Source organism: Coturnix japonica, chromosome 2 (assembly GCF_054131305.1).
Source record: "Coturnix japonica strain WE chromosome 2, WE-NBRP24, whole genome shotgun sequence".
NCBI classification, from domain to species: domain Eukaryota; kingdom Metazoa; phylum Chordata; class Aves; order Galliformes; family Phasianidae; genus Coturnix; species Coturnix japonica.
This window is the reverse complement of record NC_140664.1, coordinates 39373654-39398102: the sequence shown is the minus strand read 5'-3', so window position 1 is coordinate 39398102 and position 24449 is coordinate 39373654. Positions and strand designations below refer to the sequence as shown.

At 37.0% G+C, this 24449-nt stretch overlaps 1 protein-coding gene across 1 annotated transcript; it reads left to right on the top strand.

The window, feature by feature from the left end:
- The first annotated feature begins 389 nt into the window (after positions 1–389).
- Positions 390–23881, top strand: LOC107310132 (desmoglein-4-like). The gene is made up of 16 exons (XM_015855495.3): positions 390–575; positions 6984–7019; positions 7371–7499; positions 8723–8878; positions 9002–9149; positions 9754–9917; positions 10224–10358; positions 10533–10718; positions 10913–11172; positions 12164–12306; positions 12451–12666; positions 13674–14270; positions 16224–16372; positions 16873–16933; positions 19099–19307; positions 21917–23881. Exons 1-16 carry the CDS (start codon positions 528–530, stop codon positions 22886–22888), a joined length of 3609 nt encoding a protein of 1202 aa, XP_015710981.2. The 5' UTR covers positions 390–527; the 3' UTR covers positions 22889–23881.
- Positions 23882–24449: the final 568 nt, after the last annotated feature.

Sequence of the window (24449 nt, the reverse complement as noted above, 5' to 3'; positions counted from 1 at the left end):
TGAACATGTATTTTTAACTCAATCATTTCTTAAAGTCTATATTCCCCTACAGGAATATTCATAAAGGTTCTCTGTTGTACTCAGTGTAAGGAGAAAACTGGCAAATGCATTCAAAGCGAAGATAAGTTACCATTTTAATGATTCCTTATGTTGTAATTTATAAATCACTCAGTATCTTCCTCGCAAAGCTTGCCTTCTGTTTTTAAAACGTACCCTTTTGTATCTAACAAAGGGTTTCAGTGCAATAAGCATTAAGGTGTGTCTCTTAGCTTTTACCTGGAAGCAATAATGATGTTGTAAAGCGTTTCAGATGAGACCAGCCCAGGATTTGGGGGTGGGGAAAGACACTCTGTTATACCACATCTTCAGTGCTTCCTTCAGAGGGAGGCAGAGACACCTTGAAAGGCTGAGTATAAGGACATCTACCGAGTGCCTTTTTACATAGACACCAGAGTGGGGGGGGGAGGGAAAAGGAACAGGCTTGCAACCATAACTCAGTTGGACTTGTATCCAAGAAGTCAGATGCAATGGATTGGCTCCCTCACCGAACAGCTGCTTTTCTGTTCCTCTTATTGGTAAGTCAAATTTTACAACAATATCTCGAAACTTTGTCATTGTACTGACTGAATCCTCCTCAGCAGCCCATTACATTTCTAGGTCTAAACTAATAACGCCTCCCCCTCCCCACCAGAAAATCTTGTGAATTTAGCATGAATCTCATTTTAAATCTCATGTCTAAAGATTCTATAAAAGTAATTTAGGTTTTCATTAAATGCTGACAAACATTTCTTTTGATTACAATTTCTTAGTCTTTCGATGCTTAATATATAAGTTTCCATATTTAATGCTTGACTTTTCAGGAGAACATTGTTATGGGTATAATTTTAGGAGTCCCTTTTAAAAATAAAAATTACCTGATAATCTGACTGGATATTATTTTGTTCTATGTCTATGTTTTTTCTTCAATTGAGAGAAGGTGAAGAGCAAATACGTTTTTCTAAACTGGATAGTTTCAGAACTGGATGAATCTTATGGCTATAATCAAGAGAAAAGGATGATGAAATGTAGTGAAAATTATATTTAAGCAAAAATCAAGGCTTTGTCCATTATTTCACACTACAAAGAACTCCTACCTTGCAGTGCGCGTGTGTCGGGGCAGCCATGTGCAGAGCAAGTGAATGCATGATGAAAGTGTCACTCCTTAGATTTGTTTTTCTTACTGTAGTAGGAAAGTTGTGGCTATGGTGAATCAAAATAGTTGTACAATGTGTTCATCAAGGCATGGAACTTACCGAGAAATGACTTAAAGGAATTACGGTCGCCCTTTTATTCCTGCATTGTGGGTTGTTTTTTTCGTTTTTGCATGGACTTTTTCATTCATTATCTGTGCTCCTCATTTAAATTCAGGTAGAGCATTAGGGCCCTGAAGACTGAAAAGGATAGAATTTACTATATTGTTATGTTTTCCTGTGGCTTTTGATTTACATAATGTATTAGTTTGTTAATTCTGTGTCACTGTCACCTCTGGGGCTGTGGTGGTCAGGAAAAAAGGGGTATGTTTTTGTAGCATACAAAAACCTGAGACTTGCTTAGAGAAGGAAACCCATGGGTTGTATCTTGCAGGCGTCAGTAAGGTAGAACTACCTCATACAAGGCAGCTGCCAGGAAAACAGTGACTAAACTTGGCAAAAGCAGCTGTGGTTCGGATGCGTTTTTACTTGTATAATGAAGCAAGCAGGTCTCTGAGATTGGCATGTTGCACATCGTGCTAACAGTGCCAGATTTTTATATAACATCAGTGAATATTTGTTTACTCAGTTACCTGATGTTACTTACCCTGAATGGGTTAAAGTTTAAAAAATAATTTCACTTTTGCTCTTTTATCTTTTCTCTTCAACTCTTCAAAATTTTCATTCTTTCAGTGTATTGTTTTGATTCTGACTGATTTGGGATGTGTCAAGAAAAAGGAGTAACCAAGAAAACTGACACTATGTTTGTCAATGAGTATCAAATATTCAAACTCACAGAGGAAATGATGGTTGCTCTTATTGTGTGCTTCCGTGAACAGCAGTGGTCCTGGTGGCATGTATAGAGTAATAGTATCTTTCAGCACCGTAGAGGAAAGTGATGAACAAACTGTAGAGATTAAGTATACTATGTAAATTGTTTTAGTGCAAGACTGAAAAGCAGTCTTGGCTTTTGGCTTGTTTAATATTTCATGAAAACTATCTGTCTTAGTATGTGACTTAGTATATGGTTAATAACATGTATCAAATAAAAAGTCTGTGGAGTCATACACATTTTAGCACACTAGTGCACTTTGGAAAAAAAGAAAACTTACCAGCTCTGAAACTAATAATTCTCCATATGCATTTCACCATTGGTGGGACTGATTCTGCAACCCCTGCTCACATGACTTCAAAGGCATTATTCTCATGAGTAAGGGAGTTCTCTTTGTGGTACTTGCGCCGACACGTTTTATGGAAATAACCTGTTTGATCAGGTATGACTCTTCTCCTGCCAGCCATCATGTGACAGCTAATAATTTTAAATTCACCACATCTCTCATATGCACTTTTGTCTGGCTATATTTTCCCATGTCTTATCTATGCTTTATTTTCCAGTTGTAAGGCTCTAGTTGCACCTCCGACTCATAAGCTGAGCTGTACTTAAAAATATTTAGGGGCCCAAACTTCTCCACTTCAGTACTTGTGTACCAAACATCTGTCAGGGTGTAGCCAGGAAGCTGTAAGCTACTCTGAATAATTAAAAAACAAAATGTTGTAGAAATTGAAAATAAAGCAGTTCTGCATCAGAAGTATCAACTAAGATGAACTTCTTAAATCTGCAGTTACACTCCTGAGTAAAAATGGCTCCTAAATGGCATTCAGAGCTAGAGTGTTAGCTTAGAGACTCTAATGTGTCTTAGAGTGTTAAGATATATTAGAATTCTGGCTTAATTGATAACTTTTATTGAGGAGAGCATGATTAGAGCACATCTAATCTGAAAAACTAAAATTTGAATGATAATGGCTTACAATGTCCATCAAAATCATTTTTCTACTCATTTTTCTAAAGGTTGGGCTCAGTTACTCCACAGAAATTCATTATTTCTGTATGACTTGTCCTCTGCCACTTTGCTCAGTAGGCAAGAAACAATGTCAGTGGAAACTTTCCCAAAATGGTCTTTTCTTTGAGTAAATACATTTAAAATAAATGCAATTTTGGAATGTATTCATCTGACTGACATGAATATTATTACATTTCAGATAAAATGAGAACGGGATCCTTTTGTGCTGGTACAGTACAAAAACTGACTTCATATGCTAAGGCAGAAATAAACAGAAACACCTAACTTTTGCAGAATTACAAAACAAACTGACAGAAAAGTCATCCCCCCAAATTCCCCCTTAAATCCCCCCTTAAAGCGCATTCACTAGTGACCTGCAAAAAAACAAAAAAAAAGAAAGAAAGAAAAGTACAGACAAAAACTGATCATTCTTTTTATTTAAAAGTTATCAAATAGCTTATTTTTAAGATTAGATTGAGTCTTATATTTCAGGTTTGCTTGTCATATTTAACATGCATATGTTGTCTTAAACGAGTGCAGAACGGATAATGGGAAGGGCTCATATTTCAGCTCTTTGCTGGTCCAAGCTTTGGCTGAGTAAGACGTAAAAGTCTCAAAACGCTGACACAACCAGAGCTACCATGGCACCCTGATGAGTCATATAATGTATGTGAGTTCTCAGCACTCCTCCCATCACAGCTAGTAACAATACCACCGTTGACTTCAAAGAGTGAGAAGGAGATCCAATATGAATAATGCTGGGAAGATGTTAAAGGCATGTTCAGTCATTTAGATACGAGTAGGTGGAGGAGGGAGGATTCCATAAGTGTGTATAATATAGCTTGGCAGTCAATTAATGATTAGTTAATTTGTGTTTGTAAATTACTTTGAAGATGCAAAGAACCATGCACATCCTATGGGCCTAATTCTGTTCCCAGTTACATCAGAATAAACCTAGAATAACTCCAGTGTGACTCTAAGGCACCATCTCCTATACAAGGTTCATCATAATAAAATACAGGTTTTCAGGCAGACTACTATGAGAATGATTGTCACAATAAAAATGTCTTAAGCTTGCATTTCTCCCAGCCCACACCAGAAACAGCTTGTGCAACAAGCCTCAAGTTTCTCTGCATTTTTCAGGGCCAGCACATCTTGATTTCTTGCTGGTCAGCTTGCAGTCCCAAGGTCCTCAAGATACATCCCACATATTTCAGTGCCTCATATTGTTTTAATTGTCATTAATCACTGAATCTCTGGAAAGTACAGAATGCAGACAATCAGATATTAGTTCAAAAGGGACATTTCTTCACTGTTTAGAAGAGTACCAAACTAGCTTGCAGACAGATGGCAAAATGTACTTCTTCATTGGAAACTACACTGGAAAAAAAAAGAGTTTGCATGACATAGAGATGTTAAACATTGTCAGTTGGAGTTGAGGGGAGCCTTCTAACTGCTAATGAATGGAAAATATTAGGAAGGCAGGAGATTCTTCAGACCTGGATCATGCTGAATAGAACTGTGTAAGTTTAGCTGATGAACCAGGCAACTTCATCTGGTGTCTGTCTGCCCTCAGTCCTGAAACACAGCAGTAAGAAAGAGAGTTGCTGAATAAAGACATCGAGTTTGTTCGATCAGTATTTTCAAGAAACATCATAAACTGTACTGAGGACTCTGGATTCAAAACCATCAATATTTCTTTAATGATTTTTATATTAGCAACATGTTGTAGCAGGATTTTTTCCTTCATCAGTAAGAGACAAAGCTGGAAACACGGGGCCTTAATTTAAAATTGCCAACTTTACTGATGAATAAATTATTGGAACTCCCATTATTGGAACTCCCATCATTGGTCCTCCAGTGGATGAAACTCCAGTGTAAAAAGGATATTCTTCATTTCTTGGAAGCAGAACTTCATATAGGCTAAATTAGGGGGTTTAATGAATATGCATGTCCTTAAGGAAGAGAATTCTATTTTTTCTTTACAGAGACACCCAACACAGCTTTTCAGCTAGGCCTTTTAAGCACAAAAGTGACATGACTGGATGTGAGATATCATTTTCACTGTTAAATAACAGAATATGCCATAGGATGCAGTCAGCAGACAAGATTCACTGGCATTGCAGTAGAAGGTGTATACCCATAATTTTCTGGGTCAAAACAATTGCTTGCATGCCAGAAAGGATTTCAGCCTAAGGGTGGAGAGGATTTTGCTGTACTTGCCAAAGCAAGCTCTGTTATGACAGTGCGATCAAGTGATATGAAACGTTGAATCAGTGCAATTTCTGGTGATTTTATCAGTCAGCCTCTCTGGCAAGGGTGTAATCAGCACCTTCCACTCTCCCATATTTCCCCAAGCCACAAAGGGGATTTAAAAAGTACAGGCTTTAGTTACTACCAAGGTGAAAGCACCCCACAGCTTAAATGGATTCTAATACTGCAGACTGCCTTCTCCAAGATGAGTAATGACTGCATATGGATGCTAACTGAAGATTTACAGTCACCAAGATATTAAAAGCTATACTGATGTGTTTAACACAGCATGAACCTGTCTATTTCCTTTTCAGAGACCAAAAAACAAATGTAACAGTTTTCCTGCAAAGTTATTTGCTTAGCAGTTTGTGTCAATATCATGCTCAAAGATACGAATGAACAAAAACAAAAAAATGTACTCCGTGGGTAGTCTCATAAATATCAAGGTACTATATGCAGCAAAGAGGCAGAGCCACATTATAAACTCCCTCCTTCACAGATTAATTTCATCTCACTTGATTGCATGAAAAATTATTTTAACATGAATTAAGAGAAGGATGGTCTGTGCCTATCTTCCAGTCTTGAGAGAACAGCCTTGCAATATACTTGAATTTAGGAAACTCCCATGACATGAAGTTATGAAGAAGGAAAAGTTCATAGATTATATCCACGCGATGTCTGTCCTAAAATACACAAGACAGAATGTCAGTCAAAAAAATAAATTAAAAATGAAATGAAATAACCAAACTTTACTGAGAACCTATACAAACATGGAAAATTGGTAACTGGAACCATTAGTCACAAGTTGCAAGAAAAGGCAAACTCTGCAACGACTTTTTGAGTCATCTAGGTATTTTGTTTCTCCCAGCGATGAATGAAACAAGCATCCAGTCCTGCAAATCCATGTTCTTCACCTTTCATGATCTGAAGAAAGCAGAGGTAGATCCTAAACCTAAGCTCTGAGGAGATACGTAGACTAAGTGAATTTCATTTTCACAGTTTATTTTGGAAGAAGGTTAATGAAATTGTGCTTTCTTTTAAATTGTACTAATCAAGAAATTGCATCTGATCCTCTGAACTTTATTTATTCAAGCCTTTAGGTATATAGATAGACCTCAAATCAAAGCCCACTGAACTCCAGGGAAATCTGCCTGTCTACTTCAGCTGTCTTTCCATTATACTTTAACCTCAAGAAAGCTTTTTCTCCTTTTTTTTAAATTGTATATTGAAGCATTTTAGGTCTACTGTGGACTAAGTGAGAAAAAGAAATTATTTAGAATAAATCTTGCCACCATTACTTTCTCTTTTTTTTCAGCTGAGATGGCTACAATCTAAAAATCCATGTGAAAACTGCATTTTGGTATTAGGTATAACTTGAAATTTGCTATAGCACATCTCTTCACAGTGCCCTGAAAGACAAATATAATTCTGAATGTATTAATTTTCAAGGAATTGAAATGATGGATATAGGAAAAAAAAGAATAAACAGTATAATGAAATTTACAGAAATACTTCAGCTGTGACCTAGATAAGTTATTGAAACAGACCTCAGAAAACATACTACTCTGGCTCTGCAATTCTGCAGTGTACAGTGTTTGGGTTCGAACTACTGCATTTTACCCTGCATTTTTCTATATTAATCTTTTTATCATTCTTGCAGGTACTCTTGGATTTCAGCACAGGATTTCATGTAGAGGTAATAAATATTTCTTTAGAAACTGATTTTTTATATAATGAAACATAATTTAAGAACAACATGGAAAATACTAAACAAAGGCATTTCTGAGCTTGAAGGTTGAAAATATGTTTAAATATTAAAAAGATGCAGGTAACAACATGTTCATCCCCTCAAAAGAATTTTTCCTGCACTGGAATACTTGTAAAGTATACTTGTACAGTCTTAGAGTTTGGGACTCGTTAATGTATTAAAAACATATATTATATAAAAATATATTTATTCCTACTTGTTGGGGGATGTTTTAAATATCTGAATTACTTTAAAATATATGAGGGTTGATGGTCACACGACACTGTAACTCTATCAAAGGTAAAAGAATGGAATGGAAATGGAACGGCGAGATGGAAAACATTCAGAAGACAAAAACGTGAATGGATAAAATTTGCTGCAGCTTGTAGAGAAGGAGAAGATAATTCTAAAAGGAATCCAATTGCCAAAGTAAGTAGAAAGCATAGCAGACGTGTTCATTGCCAGGGAAGCTTTTTCTAAAGACATGCTGATAAAAGACATTTAAAAGCACATTTGCTTAGACTAGTCAAAGCAAGGAACGTAGAATAAAAGAAAGGTGACTAAGAAATTCCAGCTCAGATGGGACAGTCGCATAAGGCAAATGCACACAGCTGCTGAGGATTCACCAAAAACCTCCTAGAACACTGCAGTCAGTCCTCTTCCTGGAGAGCTCCAACCATAGTCTCCTTATTGTGCAGTGTCTGTGTAGTATAAGATCAAGGTATTTTTTTCTCTCTCACACTGAGTAACAACTTGAGTGAGTACAAGTTCATGGATGGTGCCTGATTCATGCAGACAACAAAGAGCTTGGGCTCCATGTTATAAGAAGGGCATAAAAATAGTAGAGAGAGTCCAAACAAGGGCAACAAAAATGGTGAACAGTCTGGAGTCCAAGACCTATGGAAAGCAGCTGATGTCTCTTGGCTTCCTCAGCCCACAGCAGAGAAGCCATGGGGAAAGACCTTATGGCGGCTGCAGCTCCTGACAGGATGTGGAGGGGCAGCGCTGAGCTCTGCTCTCTGCTACAGCAAGGCCCATGGGAATGGCATGGAGGTATATAAACGAAGGCCACCAAAAGTCCTTCCGAAGAAGGACCGTATGTATGTTTTCATTAGTGCATTGAAATGGCACGGAGCTGTGTCAGGGGATGGGGGATTAGGGAAAGGGTCTGCACCAGAGAGTGGTGGGTATGGAGCAGGCTGTTCAGGACTGTGGTCATGGACACAAGTACTAGACTTTAAGGAGAATTTGGACAAAACTGATTTTGGCTGGTGTTGTGTTGGATTCAGTGATCCTTGTTGGTCTCCTCCAGTTCAAGATATTCTGTGATTTTATGATTCTATCCTCTCTCCACGATAGTGTCCCTCAGGAGGTACATATACAATTGGAAGTTTCTCTGCCCCAGCAGCTGCACTTCACTGCTAGGAGCCTGAGAAAGAGAAATCTTGTCCAGTACTCAAGCACAGATGTAGCTGTAGGCTGATTGTTTCGTAGAAAAGACTTAACTTTGTTCAATCGATTGAATCTTGCGATATGTGTTTGAGAGAAAAGCTGACGAAGAATTTTTAAGAAGACTAACAGTAGGGAAAAAGAGCACTGCAGGTGTTCTCTGTAAAGTTTTCAGTATAAATTACTATTATCTATTATTGCAGATTCGATCAGACTGTGAAGAGAACAATCCAGTCACATACAGCATCTCTGGAGTTGGAATTGATCGTGCCCCTTATGGAATATTTGTTATTAACCCAAGAACAGGAGAAATTAATATAACATCAATAGTGGACAGGGAAGTGACCCCTGTATTTGTCGTAAGTACACCTTGATTTATTCCCCTTTTTAATGATGGGTGTAGCTTGGAATAGGAAAAGCACAAGATTGCTGCTTTTCTTCCTTTGCTTTTGGTTTTAAAATGAGTAAATATCTTTACCTAGATACGCTGTTTTGCAAAACACTCAGTGACCGGTATGGATTTGGAACCACCTCTTGAACTTCGAGTCAGAGTTCTGGATATAAATGATAATCCTCCTATATTTGCACAATCAGTATTTACCGGATCTGTTGAAGAATGCAGTATGGACAGTGAGTAGCTATGTTATGCCTGTTATGGTAAAGTCAGTGAAGAATCCAAACTATAGTTCATATAAACCTGGTTCCACTTCAAATATTTGTATTTGCAGCCTAAATGTTGCAGCTGAAGTAGAATATTAATAAATAAGTCCCTTATTAAGCACTTAAAGTTTTAATTATTGGAATCATATTGGGATTCAGGGGATACAGGAGAATAACACTGAGTGTGTTACACTTAATTGTGGTTAACGCTCATATTTGACCTAGAAATTTTCATTCTTAACTGAGGAGATTTCTTATGTGGTTATCTACAGGCTCAGTACTCACCAATTTTGCATACTCTCTGTGGTAACTTAAGGAGTGTCAGCAAAAATCTACTTTCTTTCACCTAACTTGAGGTTTTAATGTATTTTGAATTTATTCACATTTCATCATAATCAGAACAAAATTAAGCTGCTGTTTGTCTTCATAAATGTCAACAATAAGATAGCATTCTGTCATTTTTTATGCACCAGGTATTTAGCACCATCATTTTTTTTCTTTGTCTTTTTCCCTTTAGGAACAAAGCAGATTTTATAATTTGGTTTTAATTTTTCATATTTTTTTTTATTCACAGACACACTGGTAATGAAAATAATTGCATCAGATGCTGATGAACCAAATCACTTGAACTCTAAAATTGCCTTCAAGATAGAGAGCCAGGAACCTTCAGGCCAGCCCATGTTTATTATGAACAAATACACTGGAGAACTCCATCTAGCAAATTATCTTGACAGAGAGGTACTATTTCTATTTCCCAAGCCAAATGACATGATGCTGTTGTATATCTTTAAGTGTGATATGATGCCAGGGCGCATGGGAGGGAGTGTTTCTTTTACAAAAATAAATAAATAAATAAATAATAATAAATAATTAAAAAAAAAAGAAATAAAAGAAATAAAGTAAAATGGAGAAAATACATGTTTTTATATGTGTTAAAATGAAACATCAGAGGGAAATTCCTGTATGAAAAAAACAGTAGCAAGACAGCAGTATTTATAAGATGAAGAGATTCTTTTAACAGGATAATTTCTTTTTCTGTGACAGCAACACAGTAGTTACACTTTGGTTGTGAAGGCATCAGACCGCGATGGAGCAGCAGATGGAATTTCCTCCCTTTGTAGCTGTCATGTGAAAGTTATTGATGTCAATGACAACTTCCCAACTCTTGCTCAAAGCTCTGTAAGTTCTTAAAACCAAAAGCATTGCGATCAGAAAGCACAAATCCATTTCTACTAAGCTATTTAAATTTTAATTTATTTATTTTTTTAATATCGACTGTGGACAGGACATTCTTAAACAAAATTATCTGTGGTCAGCTATCATTGCTAAGAAAGTATTTATCTGTCATTCCAGTTTTCAGCAAGTATTTCAGAAAACTCACTCAGTTCAGAAATTCTTCGAATACAAGCTCTGGATGCTGATGAAGAGTTTAGTGACAATTGGTTGGCAGAATTTTTCTTTATATCTGGTAATGAAGATAACTACTTTGAAATTGTTACAGATCCAGCTACAAATCAAGGAATCCTCAGAGTAATTAAGGTATGGATAAGTATTGCATTCAGCTGTTGAAATAATCATATTAAAATTGTTTTAATTGTTAAAAATAATAATAATAATAATAATAATTAACAGCTCTGTCAGTCAAGTATTTAAAATAGCATAGTTTGAATGCTTTAAATAAGTTTGAAGTCCAGGAAGTTTTGTTTTCTGTTTTTCCATGTTTTCTTTTTTAGGAACTGAATTACGAACACATCCCAACCCACTCACTGAGCATTGGTGTCAGGAACAGAGCTGAATTCCACCATTCTGTTATGTCTCAATATCAAGTCATTGGAACACCGCTCATAGTAGAAGTAAAAAATGTGGTTGAGCCGCCAAGATTTAACCCATCTGCAATAATCTTATCTGTACCACAAAGAACAAGGGTGAATTATGTTGTGGGAACATACACAGCCTTCGATGAGGACACAGGCACTACAGCAAATAATGTTATGTAAGCTCTGTTCTACATTACCCCTCAGATGGAAAAATTCTTCAAGATTACAATTAATAAGTAATTGGTAATCTCTATTGCAGTTGAAGAAGTAGGAGGACTGTTTACAAAGAGTATTTTAAAAACAGCAGAAAAAAAAAAGCTTAACAGAATAATAGAGTAGTATATTTTTATGCTATGATTGCTCATATTTCCCAGCATACTTTTCTTAGCTTTGTAAATGAAACAAAGATATTATTCTTCTATCAATCTGCAATTTAAATAAATCTTTGTGACCTAACGTAGGAATATTCTTTTTGTGAGATCTGAAACATTTACTAAAAATAGAGAATCTGACAGCATCTCTAAACAAGACAAGCAGTAAACCACAATAAAGGGCAATATTATAAAATCAGAATATAAGTCACTATTGGCTCACTTCATAGTAAAAATAAATAAATTGATTTTGTATCTATTTCTGCTGAAATTCAGGACAGTTTTAATAGAAAATTTGTTTTTAAATAAATATAGAAATAAATGCACCCAAATTAAAAAAAAATTAAAAATAAAATTGAAAAGTCTTCATAAATCTGAAAAATTATTAGCAAACACAACCATAGAATGTTATCGGAAGAGTCATGGATTTAGCAACTGATAGTATCATGAGTTGTATCAAAGCTTTACAGGATCCAAATAGATTACATTTACTTTTGGATTATCATATCACTTTTAAAATCTAATGGGCTCTATACACTTCCTTTATTACTGGTTATTTTATGGTGCACCTCTTTTGACATCTAAAGAAACCTTGTTTGAATAGGGTGAAATGCAATGGCATCTAGCATAGCCTAAAGAAAAGTTTTCTGAAGTGACAAGTATTATTTACAAAATGAATGTGAAGTAGACCACTATATCATATGGAGTCCATGCTAACTGAAATAATTTATTCCACTCAAATAACTAGGTCTTTTATTCAACTTTATTCTGAATATTTTTCCTAAAATAAATACAGATACAGTATAGGACGTGATCCAGGTGCCTGGTTCAGAATCAATCAAAACACTGGGGAAATCACATTAAGCAAAGTTATTGACTGGGAATCCACCTATGTAACAAATGGGCGGTACACAGCAGAAGTTCTGGCTATTACCAGAGGTAAGAAACAGATTTCTGAAACAAAACAATTCATTATATATATAAATATATATATATATATATGCAATTCCATGTTTTCCCACCTGAACTCATTGTTTATATTATCAGTATTGCCTCATGATCACAAATACCTTCTTTTTACAGGGGTTCCTCGATATACTGCCACTGGAACCATTGTACTTACAATGCAAGACACCAGAGACAACTGTCCAGCTATCAATACAGAATTAAGGAAAGTGTGTATGCATTCCCCATCAGTGATTATCACAGCAAAGAGCATAAATGATCAGTATGCCCTTCCCTTTACATTCAGCATACATGGTGAACCTCAAACCACGTGGATTATCAGATCAATAAATGGTAAACTTACATTTTATAACAGTATATCATAGTAATAAGCTCCTATCTGAGATAACAGATTAGGATACATTTTACAAGCAAAAATGTAAATTAGTCATTAAAATATATTATTCTCACTTAAATGTGATTCTGTGTTCATATGGATACACAGAGAAAATGCACATGTATATATATTAATGTTAGAATTGTATATGTATTAATGTTAGAATTGTATATGTATTAATGTTAGAATTGTATATGTATTAATGTTAGAATTGAAGGAGAATCATCACATGCATTTCATTTAGTTCTCATCTTTTAAAGGAGATGAAAAATGTGCCAATCAAAAGAAAACAGCAAAACTCTGCATGAGTCTAACTATGATAGGCAGTTCTATTGGTCTAAACCCTATGAGGCAATTCAAAAGCAATAATTTGACACCTTTTTATTTTTATTTTATCTAAGAAAAAAGTAGATAACAATATATTTTTCTAAGTATATGACAAGACTATTATGTTAATTTATTAGAATAAAAAGTTCTTAGCCAGTCTTTTTTTTTATGAGAGCCTTATGAAAATGTCAAATAAAGATTACAGGTTTTGCAGTTCATGCTGCAAATTCTTCTTGTTTATATCTCTATGAAAACACTTCAGTCTCTGAGCTTATCCAGTTTCCTCAAAGAGGAGTGAAATAGCTAATGAATTCATCAAACCTCATACTTCACTAAATGAGGAAAATCATTTGGAAGGTGTAATAATGTGCAGTAGCATCATTTATGTTTCTGAAGTCAAAAATTGATGACTAGACTGATCTAGCTGAAGTTTCCCAAAACTGAAAAACATCGGCATAGATCAAGATCATATTTCAGCTTTGAATAAGTACTGTCCGTGCATAAATAACTTAAGATCTAATATAAGAATGAAGAGCAAATCTAATGAAGAACTTACTCACTAAAAATAAAAAGATATTTGCAATATTTAGAGTCAACACCTTAATCTAAACATTTTTCTTATTTTTCCCCCCAAAAGCTTCCTCTGCAGAATTAATAAATCAGAACATGGACTTTTACCTTTACAAGATCTCTATCAGAGTAAGAGATAGCCAAGGTCGAACTTGCTCTCAGCCATATGTGATTCCTCTGCAAGCTTGTCGATGTGACAGTCGCAATTACTGCAGCAATGGGGCCACAAAAATAATTATCATTGGAGGTGGTGGTGGTAGTGCTGGTGGTGGTGGAGCTGGTGGCGCTGGTGGTGGTGGAGCTGGTGGTGCTGGTGGAGGTGGTGCTGGTGGTGGTGGAGCTGGTGGTGCTGGTGGTGGTGGTGCTGGAGGTGGTGGTGCTGGAGGTGGTGGTGCTGGTGGTGGTGGTGCTGGTGGTGACGGAAGCCAGGGTGGTGGAGGAACGGGACAAGACTATGGTGGGACTGGGTACGAAGGAGGTGGTGGCATGGACTCCTACACAGACACTGACACTGGTGTAGACACTGGCGGTTACGACACTTATACTGGAGGCACTGATAATGATTACGGCAGAAATGAATACGGTGGATATGCCCAAACTGGTTCTACCACACTTAGTGGTTCTGCCATTGGCCTGATGTTTCTTGGTGGATTAATATTTGTTTGTAAGTATAAAATTAAGAAAATGATTCTATTAACTGTTTTAAAAGTGTATATTTTCCTTATGGCTTTTTTGGTCAGTTATTTACTTGTGAACTCCCATGGTCAACTCAGAAGGAAAAAAAAAAAAAAAAAGTTTTATATAAGAATATGTTTATATATTCATATACTACATATATATATAAATTTCATTCAGAAATAATGATTCCCATCCTAAAAACTTAGGTTTTTTTCTTATGTATTATTCTGTTCTCAGACCACTAGTCAGGGTCAAAATATTTAGCAGAAGATTCAGAAGATTCTGGGCAAGAGGTGCTTCTATTACTTTACATCATTTGTAATGTTGTAATTTGTTCTGTAGTTACATTACTAAAACAAATGGATCAAGTCAGGTATGAAAAGATGCAAGGCACAAACTTCCTTTGAACTTTAAACCAGATTTCACTTGTAGAAAGACAAAGCTCATTGGCTTAATTTTTTTATTTTTTAATTTTTTTAATTAAAATTTAAATATATATATATATATTATTTTTAATTTTAAACGTTATTTTTTAAAAATTAGTCAGTGTTACTAAATAATACGTCTGTTAAAAAACAGTAATGTCTGTGATAACAGGATCAAAGCAGATCATTCATTCATTCATTCACTCGCATGTCCCGGTATTTTTGAAGAAGCATGAGTTTAAGGGAGAATAATGAGTCAACCTAGATTTTATGCAACATATGAACTTCAGCAATTACTTCCCAGGCAACCACAGTCATTCATAACTGTTCTTCTTTCGTGATATGAGTATCAAACAGTGCAGAAACACTGACTACAACAACTATGGAGACCTGATTTTTTGAGGAGGGTAGTCATATTTGGCCTTGGTCTCTAATTAGTGGGAATCAACATACAAAATTTTGAAGTTGTAAAAGGCCATCTTATTTGTAGTTCCCATGTGGTTAATGTTACAGAACAGACTACCCTTCTGCCTTCAGAAATCTCTTATAGTCAAGGGTCTGAAATAAATACATCCTTATTAATGAGGTGTGAAGTAGCACTTCGTGCACTGTATAGCCCTTTCTCTTTACCAAAGAGAAAAGTTTGGTATATTTTGTTAAAGTGAAAGTTTTAGATACTTTAGTTAGTTTGCTGTAGGCAGTTGTCTCCCTGCTAACTCTGAAGGAATACTAGGTTACTAACATAGTTATCTAGGTTAATGGGCTAAACACAACCACAGTGAATATCACAGCCCTTTCATAAAATGAGCAACGTTTTTTTTTTTGTTGTTGTTGTCATTTGTTTGTTTTTTTATGGTAGTTTTGAAAGGATTCAGCAATGCACAACACTAGTGCAAGGAATAAACATAATACATCGCATTGAGAAACCTGACTCACTCTGTCTAATCATTGGTTAAAACTGGGATTTGGAGTTTGTATTATCTTTCAAAAAAACATCAAGTAAAGGCGATGTGGTAATGCAACAGGAGAGTTAGACAAAGATCACTGCAGCCAGACAGACAGCTCTCTATTTCTATTGATTCTCTTCTAGTGTGAATTTCTTTTCAATTACAATGTCTGAAGAGAAAAACATATTCATCTGCATCAAGTATGAATATCATTGAATGCTATATATAGCAAGACTGGTTTTGTCTGTTTAATTTTCATGCATCTGCATCTTATGTTCATTCAGTTGAGGTAGAGCAAAGTCTGTTCCCAGGCATATAAGCATAAAATTGGAGTAGCAGCTCTACTCCACCCTAATTTTGTTCTACTATAAATAAAGGCAAAATTATTCTGAGTACCCAAATTCATACATTTTCAAAAGCAGCTAATGATTCTGAAAGCTAGACTTGCAGGCTGCTTAGTTTGAAACATTTTAAAAGAGACGTTTCCAAAAGTTCTTGGTCACTTGTAGCTATTTCTATGAAGAAGAGATTTCCTAAATAGCTGTTTCCTGTTTCTTTCCTGTTAAGTGATTCCAATTTTGATGTCAATGAGTGATTGTTGTGGCTGTGGACCTGGAGCTGCAGCTGGAGTTGGAACTGGATTTGAACCTGTACCTGAATGCACAGAAGGTGCAATTCATCCATGGGGAATAGAAGGTGCACAGCCTGAAGACCGGGTCAGTACATTCTGTGTTTCAAAAGTTCACAGTAATTTGTGTTTACAGAAAAGATTCCATTTGCCTAGAAGCAAGAAAGGGATGGTAACACTTTGACATCTTCTAAAAGAAGCCTGGCATTTTCAGCCATTACCAGGCAGGCATAAAAGGTGATTGATTCTTAATTAATACTTGCGGATGGAACTTTTGTGCTTCAGGTTGTAATTGGTTAGCATGGCCCAACAGTTTGATTTTGTTCCCTCAGCTGAATAATAACTGACAAGCTTTTCAAATGCAAGGTAGGGGTAAACAACAGAAACCTTCTTCTCTAATCATCTTTTACATTGACAGTGAAAAACACTTTTGGTCTTTTTTTTTTTTTTTTTTTTTATGAGCAGTAATTCATAACTATCATTGATAGTTCAGACTGGTAATTTCTTCTTAACATGATTTGCAAAGTCTTGTTTTTTATATGGGAATTTCAAAGTCATCATTCAAGGAATTAAAATATTGTTTTCCAGGATGTCTCACACATTCTTGCCCCAACAACAGCTGCTGGAGGTGATTTTGGTGAGCCTTCTGGTAAGGAGATCTTAAGATTTTCAATGTTTACTCTTGTTAAGCTATCTTTCAGTACTTCGTGTCCTCTGGCTTAAGGAGCACACTGCTTTCACAGCTACAACCCAGCCCTTCCAGTCTTGCCTCCACTGCTCCTAATCAAACTGACACTACTAGGATTTCCAGCATGCACAAAGTATCTGAGGTTTGAGCCCTGAATATGAGCAGATTCATTTCTGCAAACTACTTCCAGCTAGTAGATGGAGGCTCTTTTCATTATAACAATTTTAGAAGAAATCAATCTCAATACCAAATTAAGAAAATTTTCTTTTATAACCTACTGGTGAAAGATTAATTTCTTCCCAATTTCCAGGCTCTGCTTAGAAAAAAAGGAGAATAGGATCTGTTGAGTAGCCAGTTAATTAACTGCCTAATTGTGTGCAGCTTAGATATAGAACTGGCATATAACATAACAAATGAAGTGCTTTTGTGATAAGGTTTCTCCTGGAGTTTGTTATCCTTAGAGAGTAAGTTTCCCCACTCCTTTCAGTAAAGATGCTGGTACACATCCATTTTCTCCAGCTTCTGATAGGAGGACACTTCACTCTGCAAGCAGCAACTTCTTTGATGAGTAGATTGGCCAAAAATGTTATACTCTAGATATAAAGATAGGAGAACATTTAGGGTCATAAATGGGAAATAACAGTCTTTGTTCTCAAGGAACTTTTGCTGCTGTGACAGTTGAAAAGTTTAAGACTTTCACCTGTGATTAACTTTATTTCCACTGTTCAGTATTGCTATATTGCTACAGTGTGAGCCCCAGGTTCAAATTCTACCTGCTGAGACCAAGATTAAATGAAAAAAAAGAAAAATAGAATTTGGCCTATATTTCTTATTGTAAGTGTAACCAAGACTATTGTTTGCAATGGCTTTGTATTATATTAAACGGTAATATTTAAGATCACATTTTCATTGCTATCATACATGAAAAATTACGGAGAAGATAAAATTCTGTGGGTATGTTCTGGTTTAACCCAGCAGGTGACTCACCATCACACAGTCATTCAGCCACTTTCCCCTTCCCAGTGTGATGGAGGAAAGAATTCAAATAAATAAGTAGAACTCACGGGTTGAGATAAAACTGTTCACTAAGATAAAGGAAAATAGTTATAACTACATATATATAAGTATATATTACAAGTGATACACGTATAATTGTTCACTGCTCCTGACTGATGCCGTAGGCATACTCATATCCCCATCAGAACTCTCCTTCCACATGGTGTTATATGGTATGGAGTATCCCTTTGGCCAGTTTAAGTCAGCCAACCTGATTCCATTCCCTCCCAGCTTCTTGGGCCCTTCACTGCAAATGACCTTGGCTCTGTACAACACTGCTTAGCAAGAACTATAAACATCATCATTATCAACATTGTTATTCTCCTAGAATCAAAATATAGCATCATTCTAGATTCTCTCAAGAAAACAATTACATCTCAGCTGAAACTAAAACAGTATGATTTTATAATTTAGTGTAAAGTTTATTTTCATTCTTCATTATTAACATCAGGTATGATCAACTCTTGTTCACCTGAAACTCCATTAATATTCTAACAACTAGAAAATGTTAAAGGATTTACAAAGCTATTTCATAGAATCATAGAATCATAGAATCATAGAATCATAGAATCATAGAATCATAGAATCATAGAATCATAGAATCATAGAATCATAGAATCATAGAATCATAGAATCATAGAATCATAGAATCATAGAATGGCAAGTCTTAGATAAACTGACTTTAACTCCAGAGGGATTATATATATAGATGCATATATTTGCATAAATATCCATAAGCATTATCTTATTTGCTAACGCAAATCCCATGGTAGTATACACATACATCAGAGAGAGAAAGCTCCCCTTTTACACAAGTCAATCATTGATCTTTTAAAGCATGTATGCTCAGCGTCACAAATAAAATCCAGGTTTTAGATGTCTTCTAGTATGCACTTCATTTTTATTGCAGTTTCAATGTTTGGCACATCTGTGTAGAACTGTGTCTAAAATTAATCAAAATACCTTTAGATGATCAGTACTGTCATTACAATCCTTACAAAAAACAACTGACAAATTCTGCAAAAAAATTTGACAGAGCACAGGAGGAATAACTTATTTTCTGTTTGCAGATATATATACAAATACATATGGAGGTGGAGGAGTAGTAGCATCTGGTGTGGAAGAAACTACAGGAGTTGGTTATGGCACTGGTACTGGTTATGGAACAGCTGGAGGAATTTCTGGAACCGGGGAAGCAAAAGGATCAGTTGGAGGAACAATAAAAGAATATCGAGAAGGAGGGGTGAACATGGCTTTCCTAGACAACTACTTCTCAGAGGTAATGACATGGTCTTTTTTGGGGTTATGTCTGTGAGACTGTTGTTACACTATCCTCCAAAAGTGAGACTGTGGAAACACAAAATTGTAGAATCGCAGAAACACAGAATCATGGAAACATGGGATCATTTATGCTGGAAAAGACGTTTAAGATTAAGTCCAGTCATCAACATAACACTACCAAGTCTACCACTAAACCATGTCCCCAAGAGTCACACATACATGCCTCTTAAATACTTCCAAGGATGGTGATTCTACAACTTCCATGGAAAGCCCATTTCAATTTCTAACTATAGATAATTCAACTCTACTGAAACTTCCATGATATATAACTGGTGTGAGAAGTTAACGTATTAATACAAAAACAAAACAAAACAGGATATTAATAATACTGCTTTGGAGTTGTTGCCATAGGAGTCTTAATTACTCAGTAGGACTCCTTTTTGTAAAATTGGTGGAAACACTGTGGCTATTGGCAAGTAATTAAATTATTTCAACTTAATAAGTGACCATCAAATCTATCAGTTTTCCGCTGTTTTTCGTCTATAATTAGCCTATACACACAGATTTTACATGATTAATGGGATATATTTTTTATGATCAGCATGAAATACATGTAAGATGCAGTACTTTAATCACATATAAAACTCAAAATCATATAAAACATTAACATCTAAGAATTAATGTATCTCAAAATCTATGCAAGATTCAATGGAGGAAATGAAATAGTAGTCCTGAAGTCCTGAGCATAGATTTCATAAAGTCATAGAATCGCCAAGGTTGGGAAAGATTTACAAGATCATCCAGTCCACCCATCCACCAAGCACCAATATTTCCCAATAAGACATGTCCCTCAATACAATACTGTCATGTTTCTTGAACACCTCCAGGGACGGTGACACAACCACCTCCCTGGGCAGCCCATTCCAGTGCCTGACCACTCTCTTGGAAAAGTATGTCTTAATTTACAGCCTGAATCTCCCCTGATGCAACTTGAGGCCATTCCTTCTAGTTCTATTGCTGGTTATGTGGGAGGGGAGGCCAAATCCCACCTCAACACAACCTCCCTTCAGGTAGTTGTAGAGAGTGATAACGTCATCCCTCCTCTTCTCCAGGCTGAGCAATCTGAGCTCCCTCAGCTGCTTTTTATAACATCTGTGTTCCAGAAGCGGCCCCCCCCCCCCCCCCCCCCCCCCCCTCCTGGCCCCGGTTTTGTTGCCCTTCTCTGAACATGCCCCAGGGCCTCAATGTCTTTCTTGTAGCGAAGGACCCAAAACTGAACACAGTACTTGAGCTGCAGCCTCTGATCTCTTCCCTGCTCCTGCTGGCAACTCTGTTTCTGATACAAGACAGGATGCCATTGATCTTCTTGGCCACATGGGCACGCTGCTGGCTCATATTCAGCTGAGCATCAACCAGTACCCACAGGTCCATTTCCTCTGCACAGCTTTCCAGCCATTCTGCCCCAAGCCTGTAGCATAGCTTGGAGTTGTTGTGACCAAAGTGCAGGACTCAGTACTTGGTCTTGTTGAACTTCATCCCATTGGCCTCAAGCCCAGCAATCCAACCTGTCCAGATCCCTCTGATGGGCCTTCCTCCCCCCAGGCAGATCACCATTTCCTCCCAACTTGGTGTCATCTGCAAACTTACAAAGTACACTCAGTGCCGTCATCCAGATCATCAATAAGTATACTGAGGCCCCAGTACCGGACCCCTGATTTCTCCAAGACTGTGATCTACACAGCTGGCCTAGGAAAACTATGTATTAATTTTCTGCTTGCCCCACAAATCACCCCTTCTACTGACAGTTTCAGTCTCCCAGCTCCCTGCCTCCTCTCCCTTCTGGGCCTCCACTTTTGTCTTTCTCTGTTTTTCAACCTCACGCCTCTTTAAATTCTACTCTTTCCTTCTCTCTGTCCCCTTTATGATCATCCTGTCATCATCGGTTTCATCTCAAAGCATCAACCTCTTTCCTGCTCAAAATGGATTCTCCACTGGGCACGCCATGCCTTTCTCACTGTGGTCAACACTCACTGACCTTCCCCCTGCCCATGTTTCCTTGCTGCTCTCCTTGCTACCCTACTTCAGTTCTCTACCTACTACTTTGTCTGGACACAGCTGCCCAAGAAGGGTGCTCCTTTCCATCCATCCCACAGTGAGACATGCTGTCAGAAAACCGATACCACCATTCCTTGGCTGTCTTGTTTAGCTCTGTTTGTGTTATCCTCTCCCACCATTTCAAAACTTTAACAAAGGATTCTTTTTATCAAAATAAAAAACACTGGATAAGATTCTGGGAGCATGAAGGCAGGAAATATCTAGTAAAATTATTGCTAGGATAAATTTCTTTTATATAAAAGTCTCAAGTCTCTGCAGTAACTTTTTAATGAAATCTGAGATATTAAGTGTTTTCAGAAACAAGAAAATATGAGTAGCAAGTAGTAAAGCTTATTTCAGGGTCAAAAACATTTTGATGGTTTTTCTTTTGTCCTGTGATGTTCTTTTTTAGTTAGCTTGGCCCTACTGCAATAGGGAAACCTCACTATGGTTTCAGCCATCATTGTTAAAAACTTGACACTTTGTTTTCTTTTCCATTTTTGCAAACTACAGAAAGCATTTGTGTATGCAGATGAAGATGAAGGTCGGCCAGCAAATGACTGCCTATTAATATATGATCATGAAGGAATAGGTACTCCTGTTGGCTCTGTTGGTTGCTGCAGCTTTATTGGAGAAGATACAGATGAAACATACTTGGAAACTTTAGGACCAAAATTTAAGACTTTGGCGGAGATCTGTCTGGGCAAGGAGATCGAACCATTCCCTGATGCAAATCCACCTTGGCCGGGCATTAACGTCAACTTTCCCAACACTGAATGTGACCTAAACCTCCCACCACCTGGAACCACAATCCTTGTCAACGGATCTGCACCTATGGCTCCCCCAGTTGGCACTACCACTGTTGTTACTGAAAACACCTATACGTCTGCATCTACCGTACAGCCCCCACGGCCAATGCCTGATCCTTTGCTCCATGGCAATGTGACGGTGACAGAGACCTATGCCTCCGGTTCTCCTTCTCTTTGTGTTGATCCACTGCGTGCATCCAATGTTGTTGTAACAGAAAGGGTAGTTGGTCCTGCATCTGCCTCTGATTTGCGTGGCATGCTAGATATCCCTGATCTTACAGATGGGTCCAACGTAATTGTCACAGAAAGAGTCATTGCACCTAACTCCCGGCTCCCAGCATCTCTGAGCATTCCCGATTTGGTAGATGGGTCAAATGTGGTGGTGACAGAAAGAGTGTTCAGGCCTGCCTCTGGGATGCCAGGCAGCTTAATAAATATACCCTCAGAGTTATCCAATGCCCACAATGTAGTGGTCACTGAGAGGGTAGTGTCAGGGTCTGGGATGAGCAATGTGACAGGGGGAGGACTAGGAGGAGCCAGCCTGGGTGGACTAAGCAGCACAGGCCAAATGCTCAGTGCTGACTGTCACCTTGGTCAGGCAATGGGTACTGCATCCCCTGGCACTTCCCGGAGAAGAGTGACAAAGTACAGCACCGTGCAATACTCCAGCCAGTAAGGCTCCTGTCAGCGCACCTCCTCAGTGAAATTACCACTTGCACCAATAATTATTAGCTGCCACCCACCAAGAATATTGTCATTATTTATAACTAGCACACAGCACTGAAATTACAGGGATTCATCCTTGAGTAAGGATCTCAGAAGGATGCCCTGTTACAAGGTCAAAAATTGTCAGTGAGAGGAAAGTTGATGTTAGGTCTAAATTTTGCTCTCTCTCTGCACAGAGCTGTAAGCACGTACAAACAGGCACCAATGTTTTTGGAGAGAGATCAGATTACTAAGCAGATCCGTGAGAGGGGATCTCTGTGCGCATGCAGTATCAGCATGAATTAATGTAACATGGAAGAGTGTTAAAATACTATACTGCTCAGCGATCTCCCACTGCTAGCAGATTTAGGTTCATTGCTCCTTACTGGCAAGACAGAAAAAGATAGCAATTTAAAATTAGTCAATACAAGACTAAAAAAGCACTTTCAAATGTATCACTTTACTTTTCATATAATTCCAGGTGCGCTGCAAAATGGCACTTTGAATCATTTGTCACCAGCAAAAGTTAAATGTAATGATCATATAAACACAATATTTTTTATAGCTTACTAAAGTTCTCAGTGAAACTCACAATCTTTCATGACCTTCTGTGTTGTAAATGCTCATGACCATGAGTGTCACCAAGAATTTGCTGCAGCTGGAGCTGCAATGTTGATGCTATAAACGAACAAGTTGCTGGCTTCATCTTTTTTGACTACCATTACACTTTACTTAAAACTAGAAGGACCTTGGTGATAAACAAGAGCATTTAGTTGGATTTTTGTGCTAATCTATGACTACCATTTAAGTCTCCAACACAATGTTATTTTACGAGGACTATAACAAAACATGCCATTTCTCTTTTCAAATGCTGCCAAGAAAATAAAGTCATATGAGCTTTGTGATGTGGGGAGGCAATAGCAAGTATTATAATACTGATAGTGGTAGCTGAAGATCTTCGTGAAAAAAAGAAAAAAGAAAAAAAAAGAAAAAAAAAAACCTTGGGAACAACATGAATTTGCAAACATGCAATGCGGAGAATTATTATTTCATGTGTCAATGTGTTTTGCATTGATATTTTAAAAGTGTATTTTAATGTGTTAATTGAAAAAGTCTTTTTGATTCTATAATCTTAATTAAATCTGGCTTTTATTTTCCCACAAAAACAGCTCTAGTGGACTCTGTTATTCTAGCAATACTTTAACATACTTTACAATATGAACTGAAGGAGCAAAATACTGAAATATAGTACCTATCTCATCTTATTTCTGTATCATATGTATAGTAAGCATAGTGTATGCAACATCGCTTCAGTGTAAATACATTATAGTTATATGGAGGGATTGGCTTGTTTTGCTAAATCACCAGATCAGTGCTTTTCCTCAAGTTTTGCTACTTCAGCTTGGATGGACAGGTTAGTGAAAAGCTGAAGACTTGTCTGTGAACTTTCCATTCAACAAAAAGAAGAAATTTTCATATCCAGATTAGCCCATGTCAGAACTAGACGACAAGTTTCTGAGTTTCATTTCAGG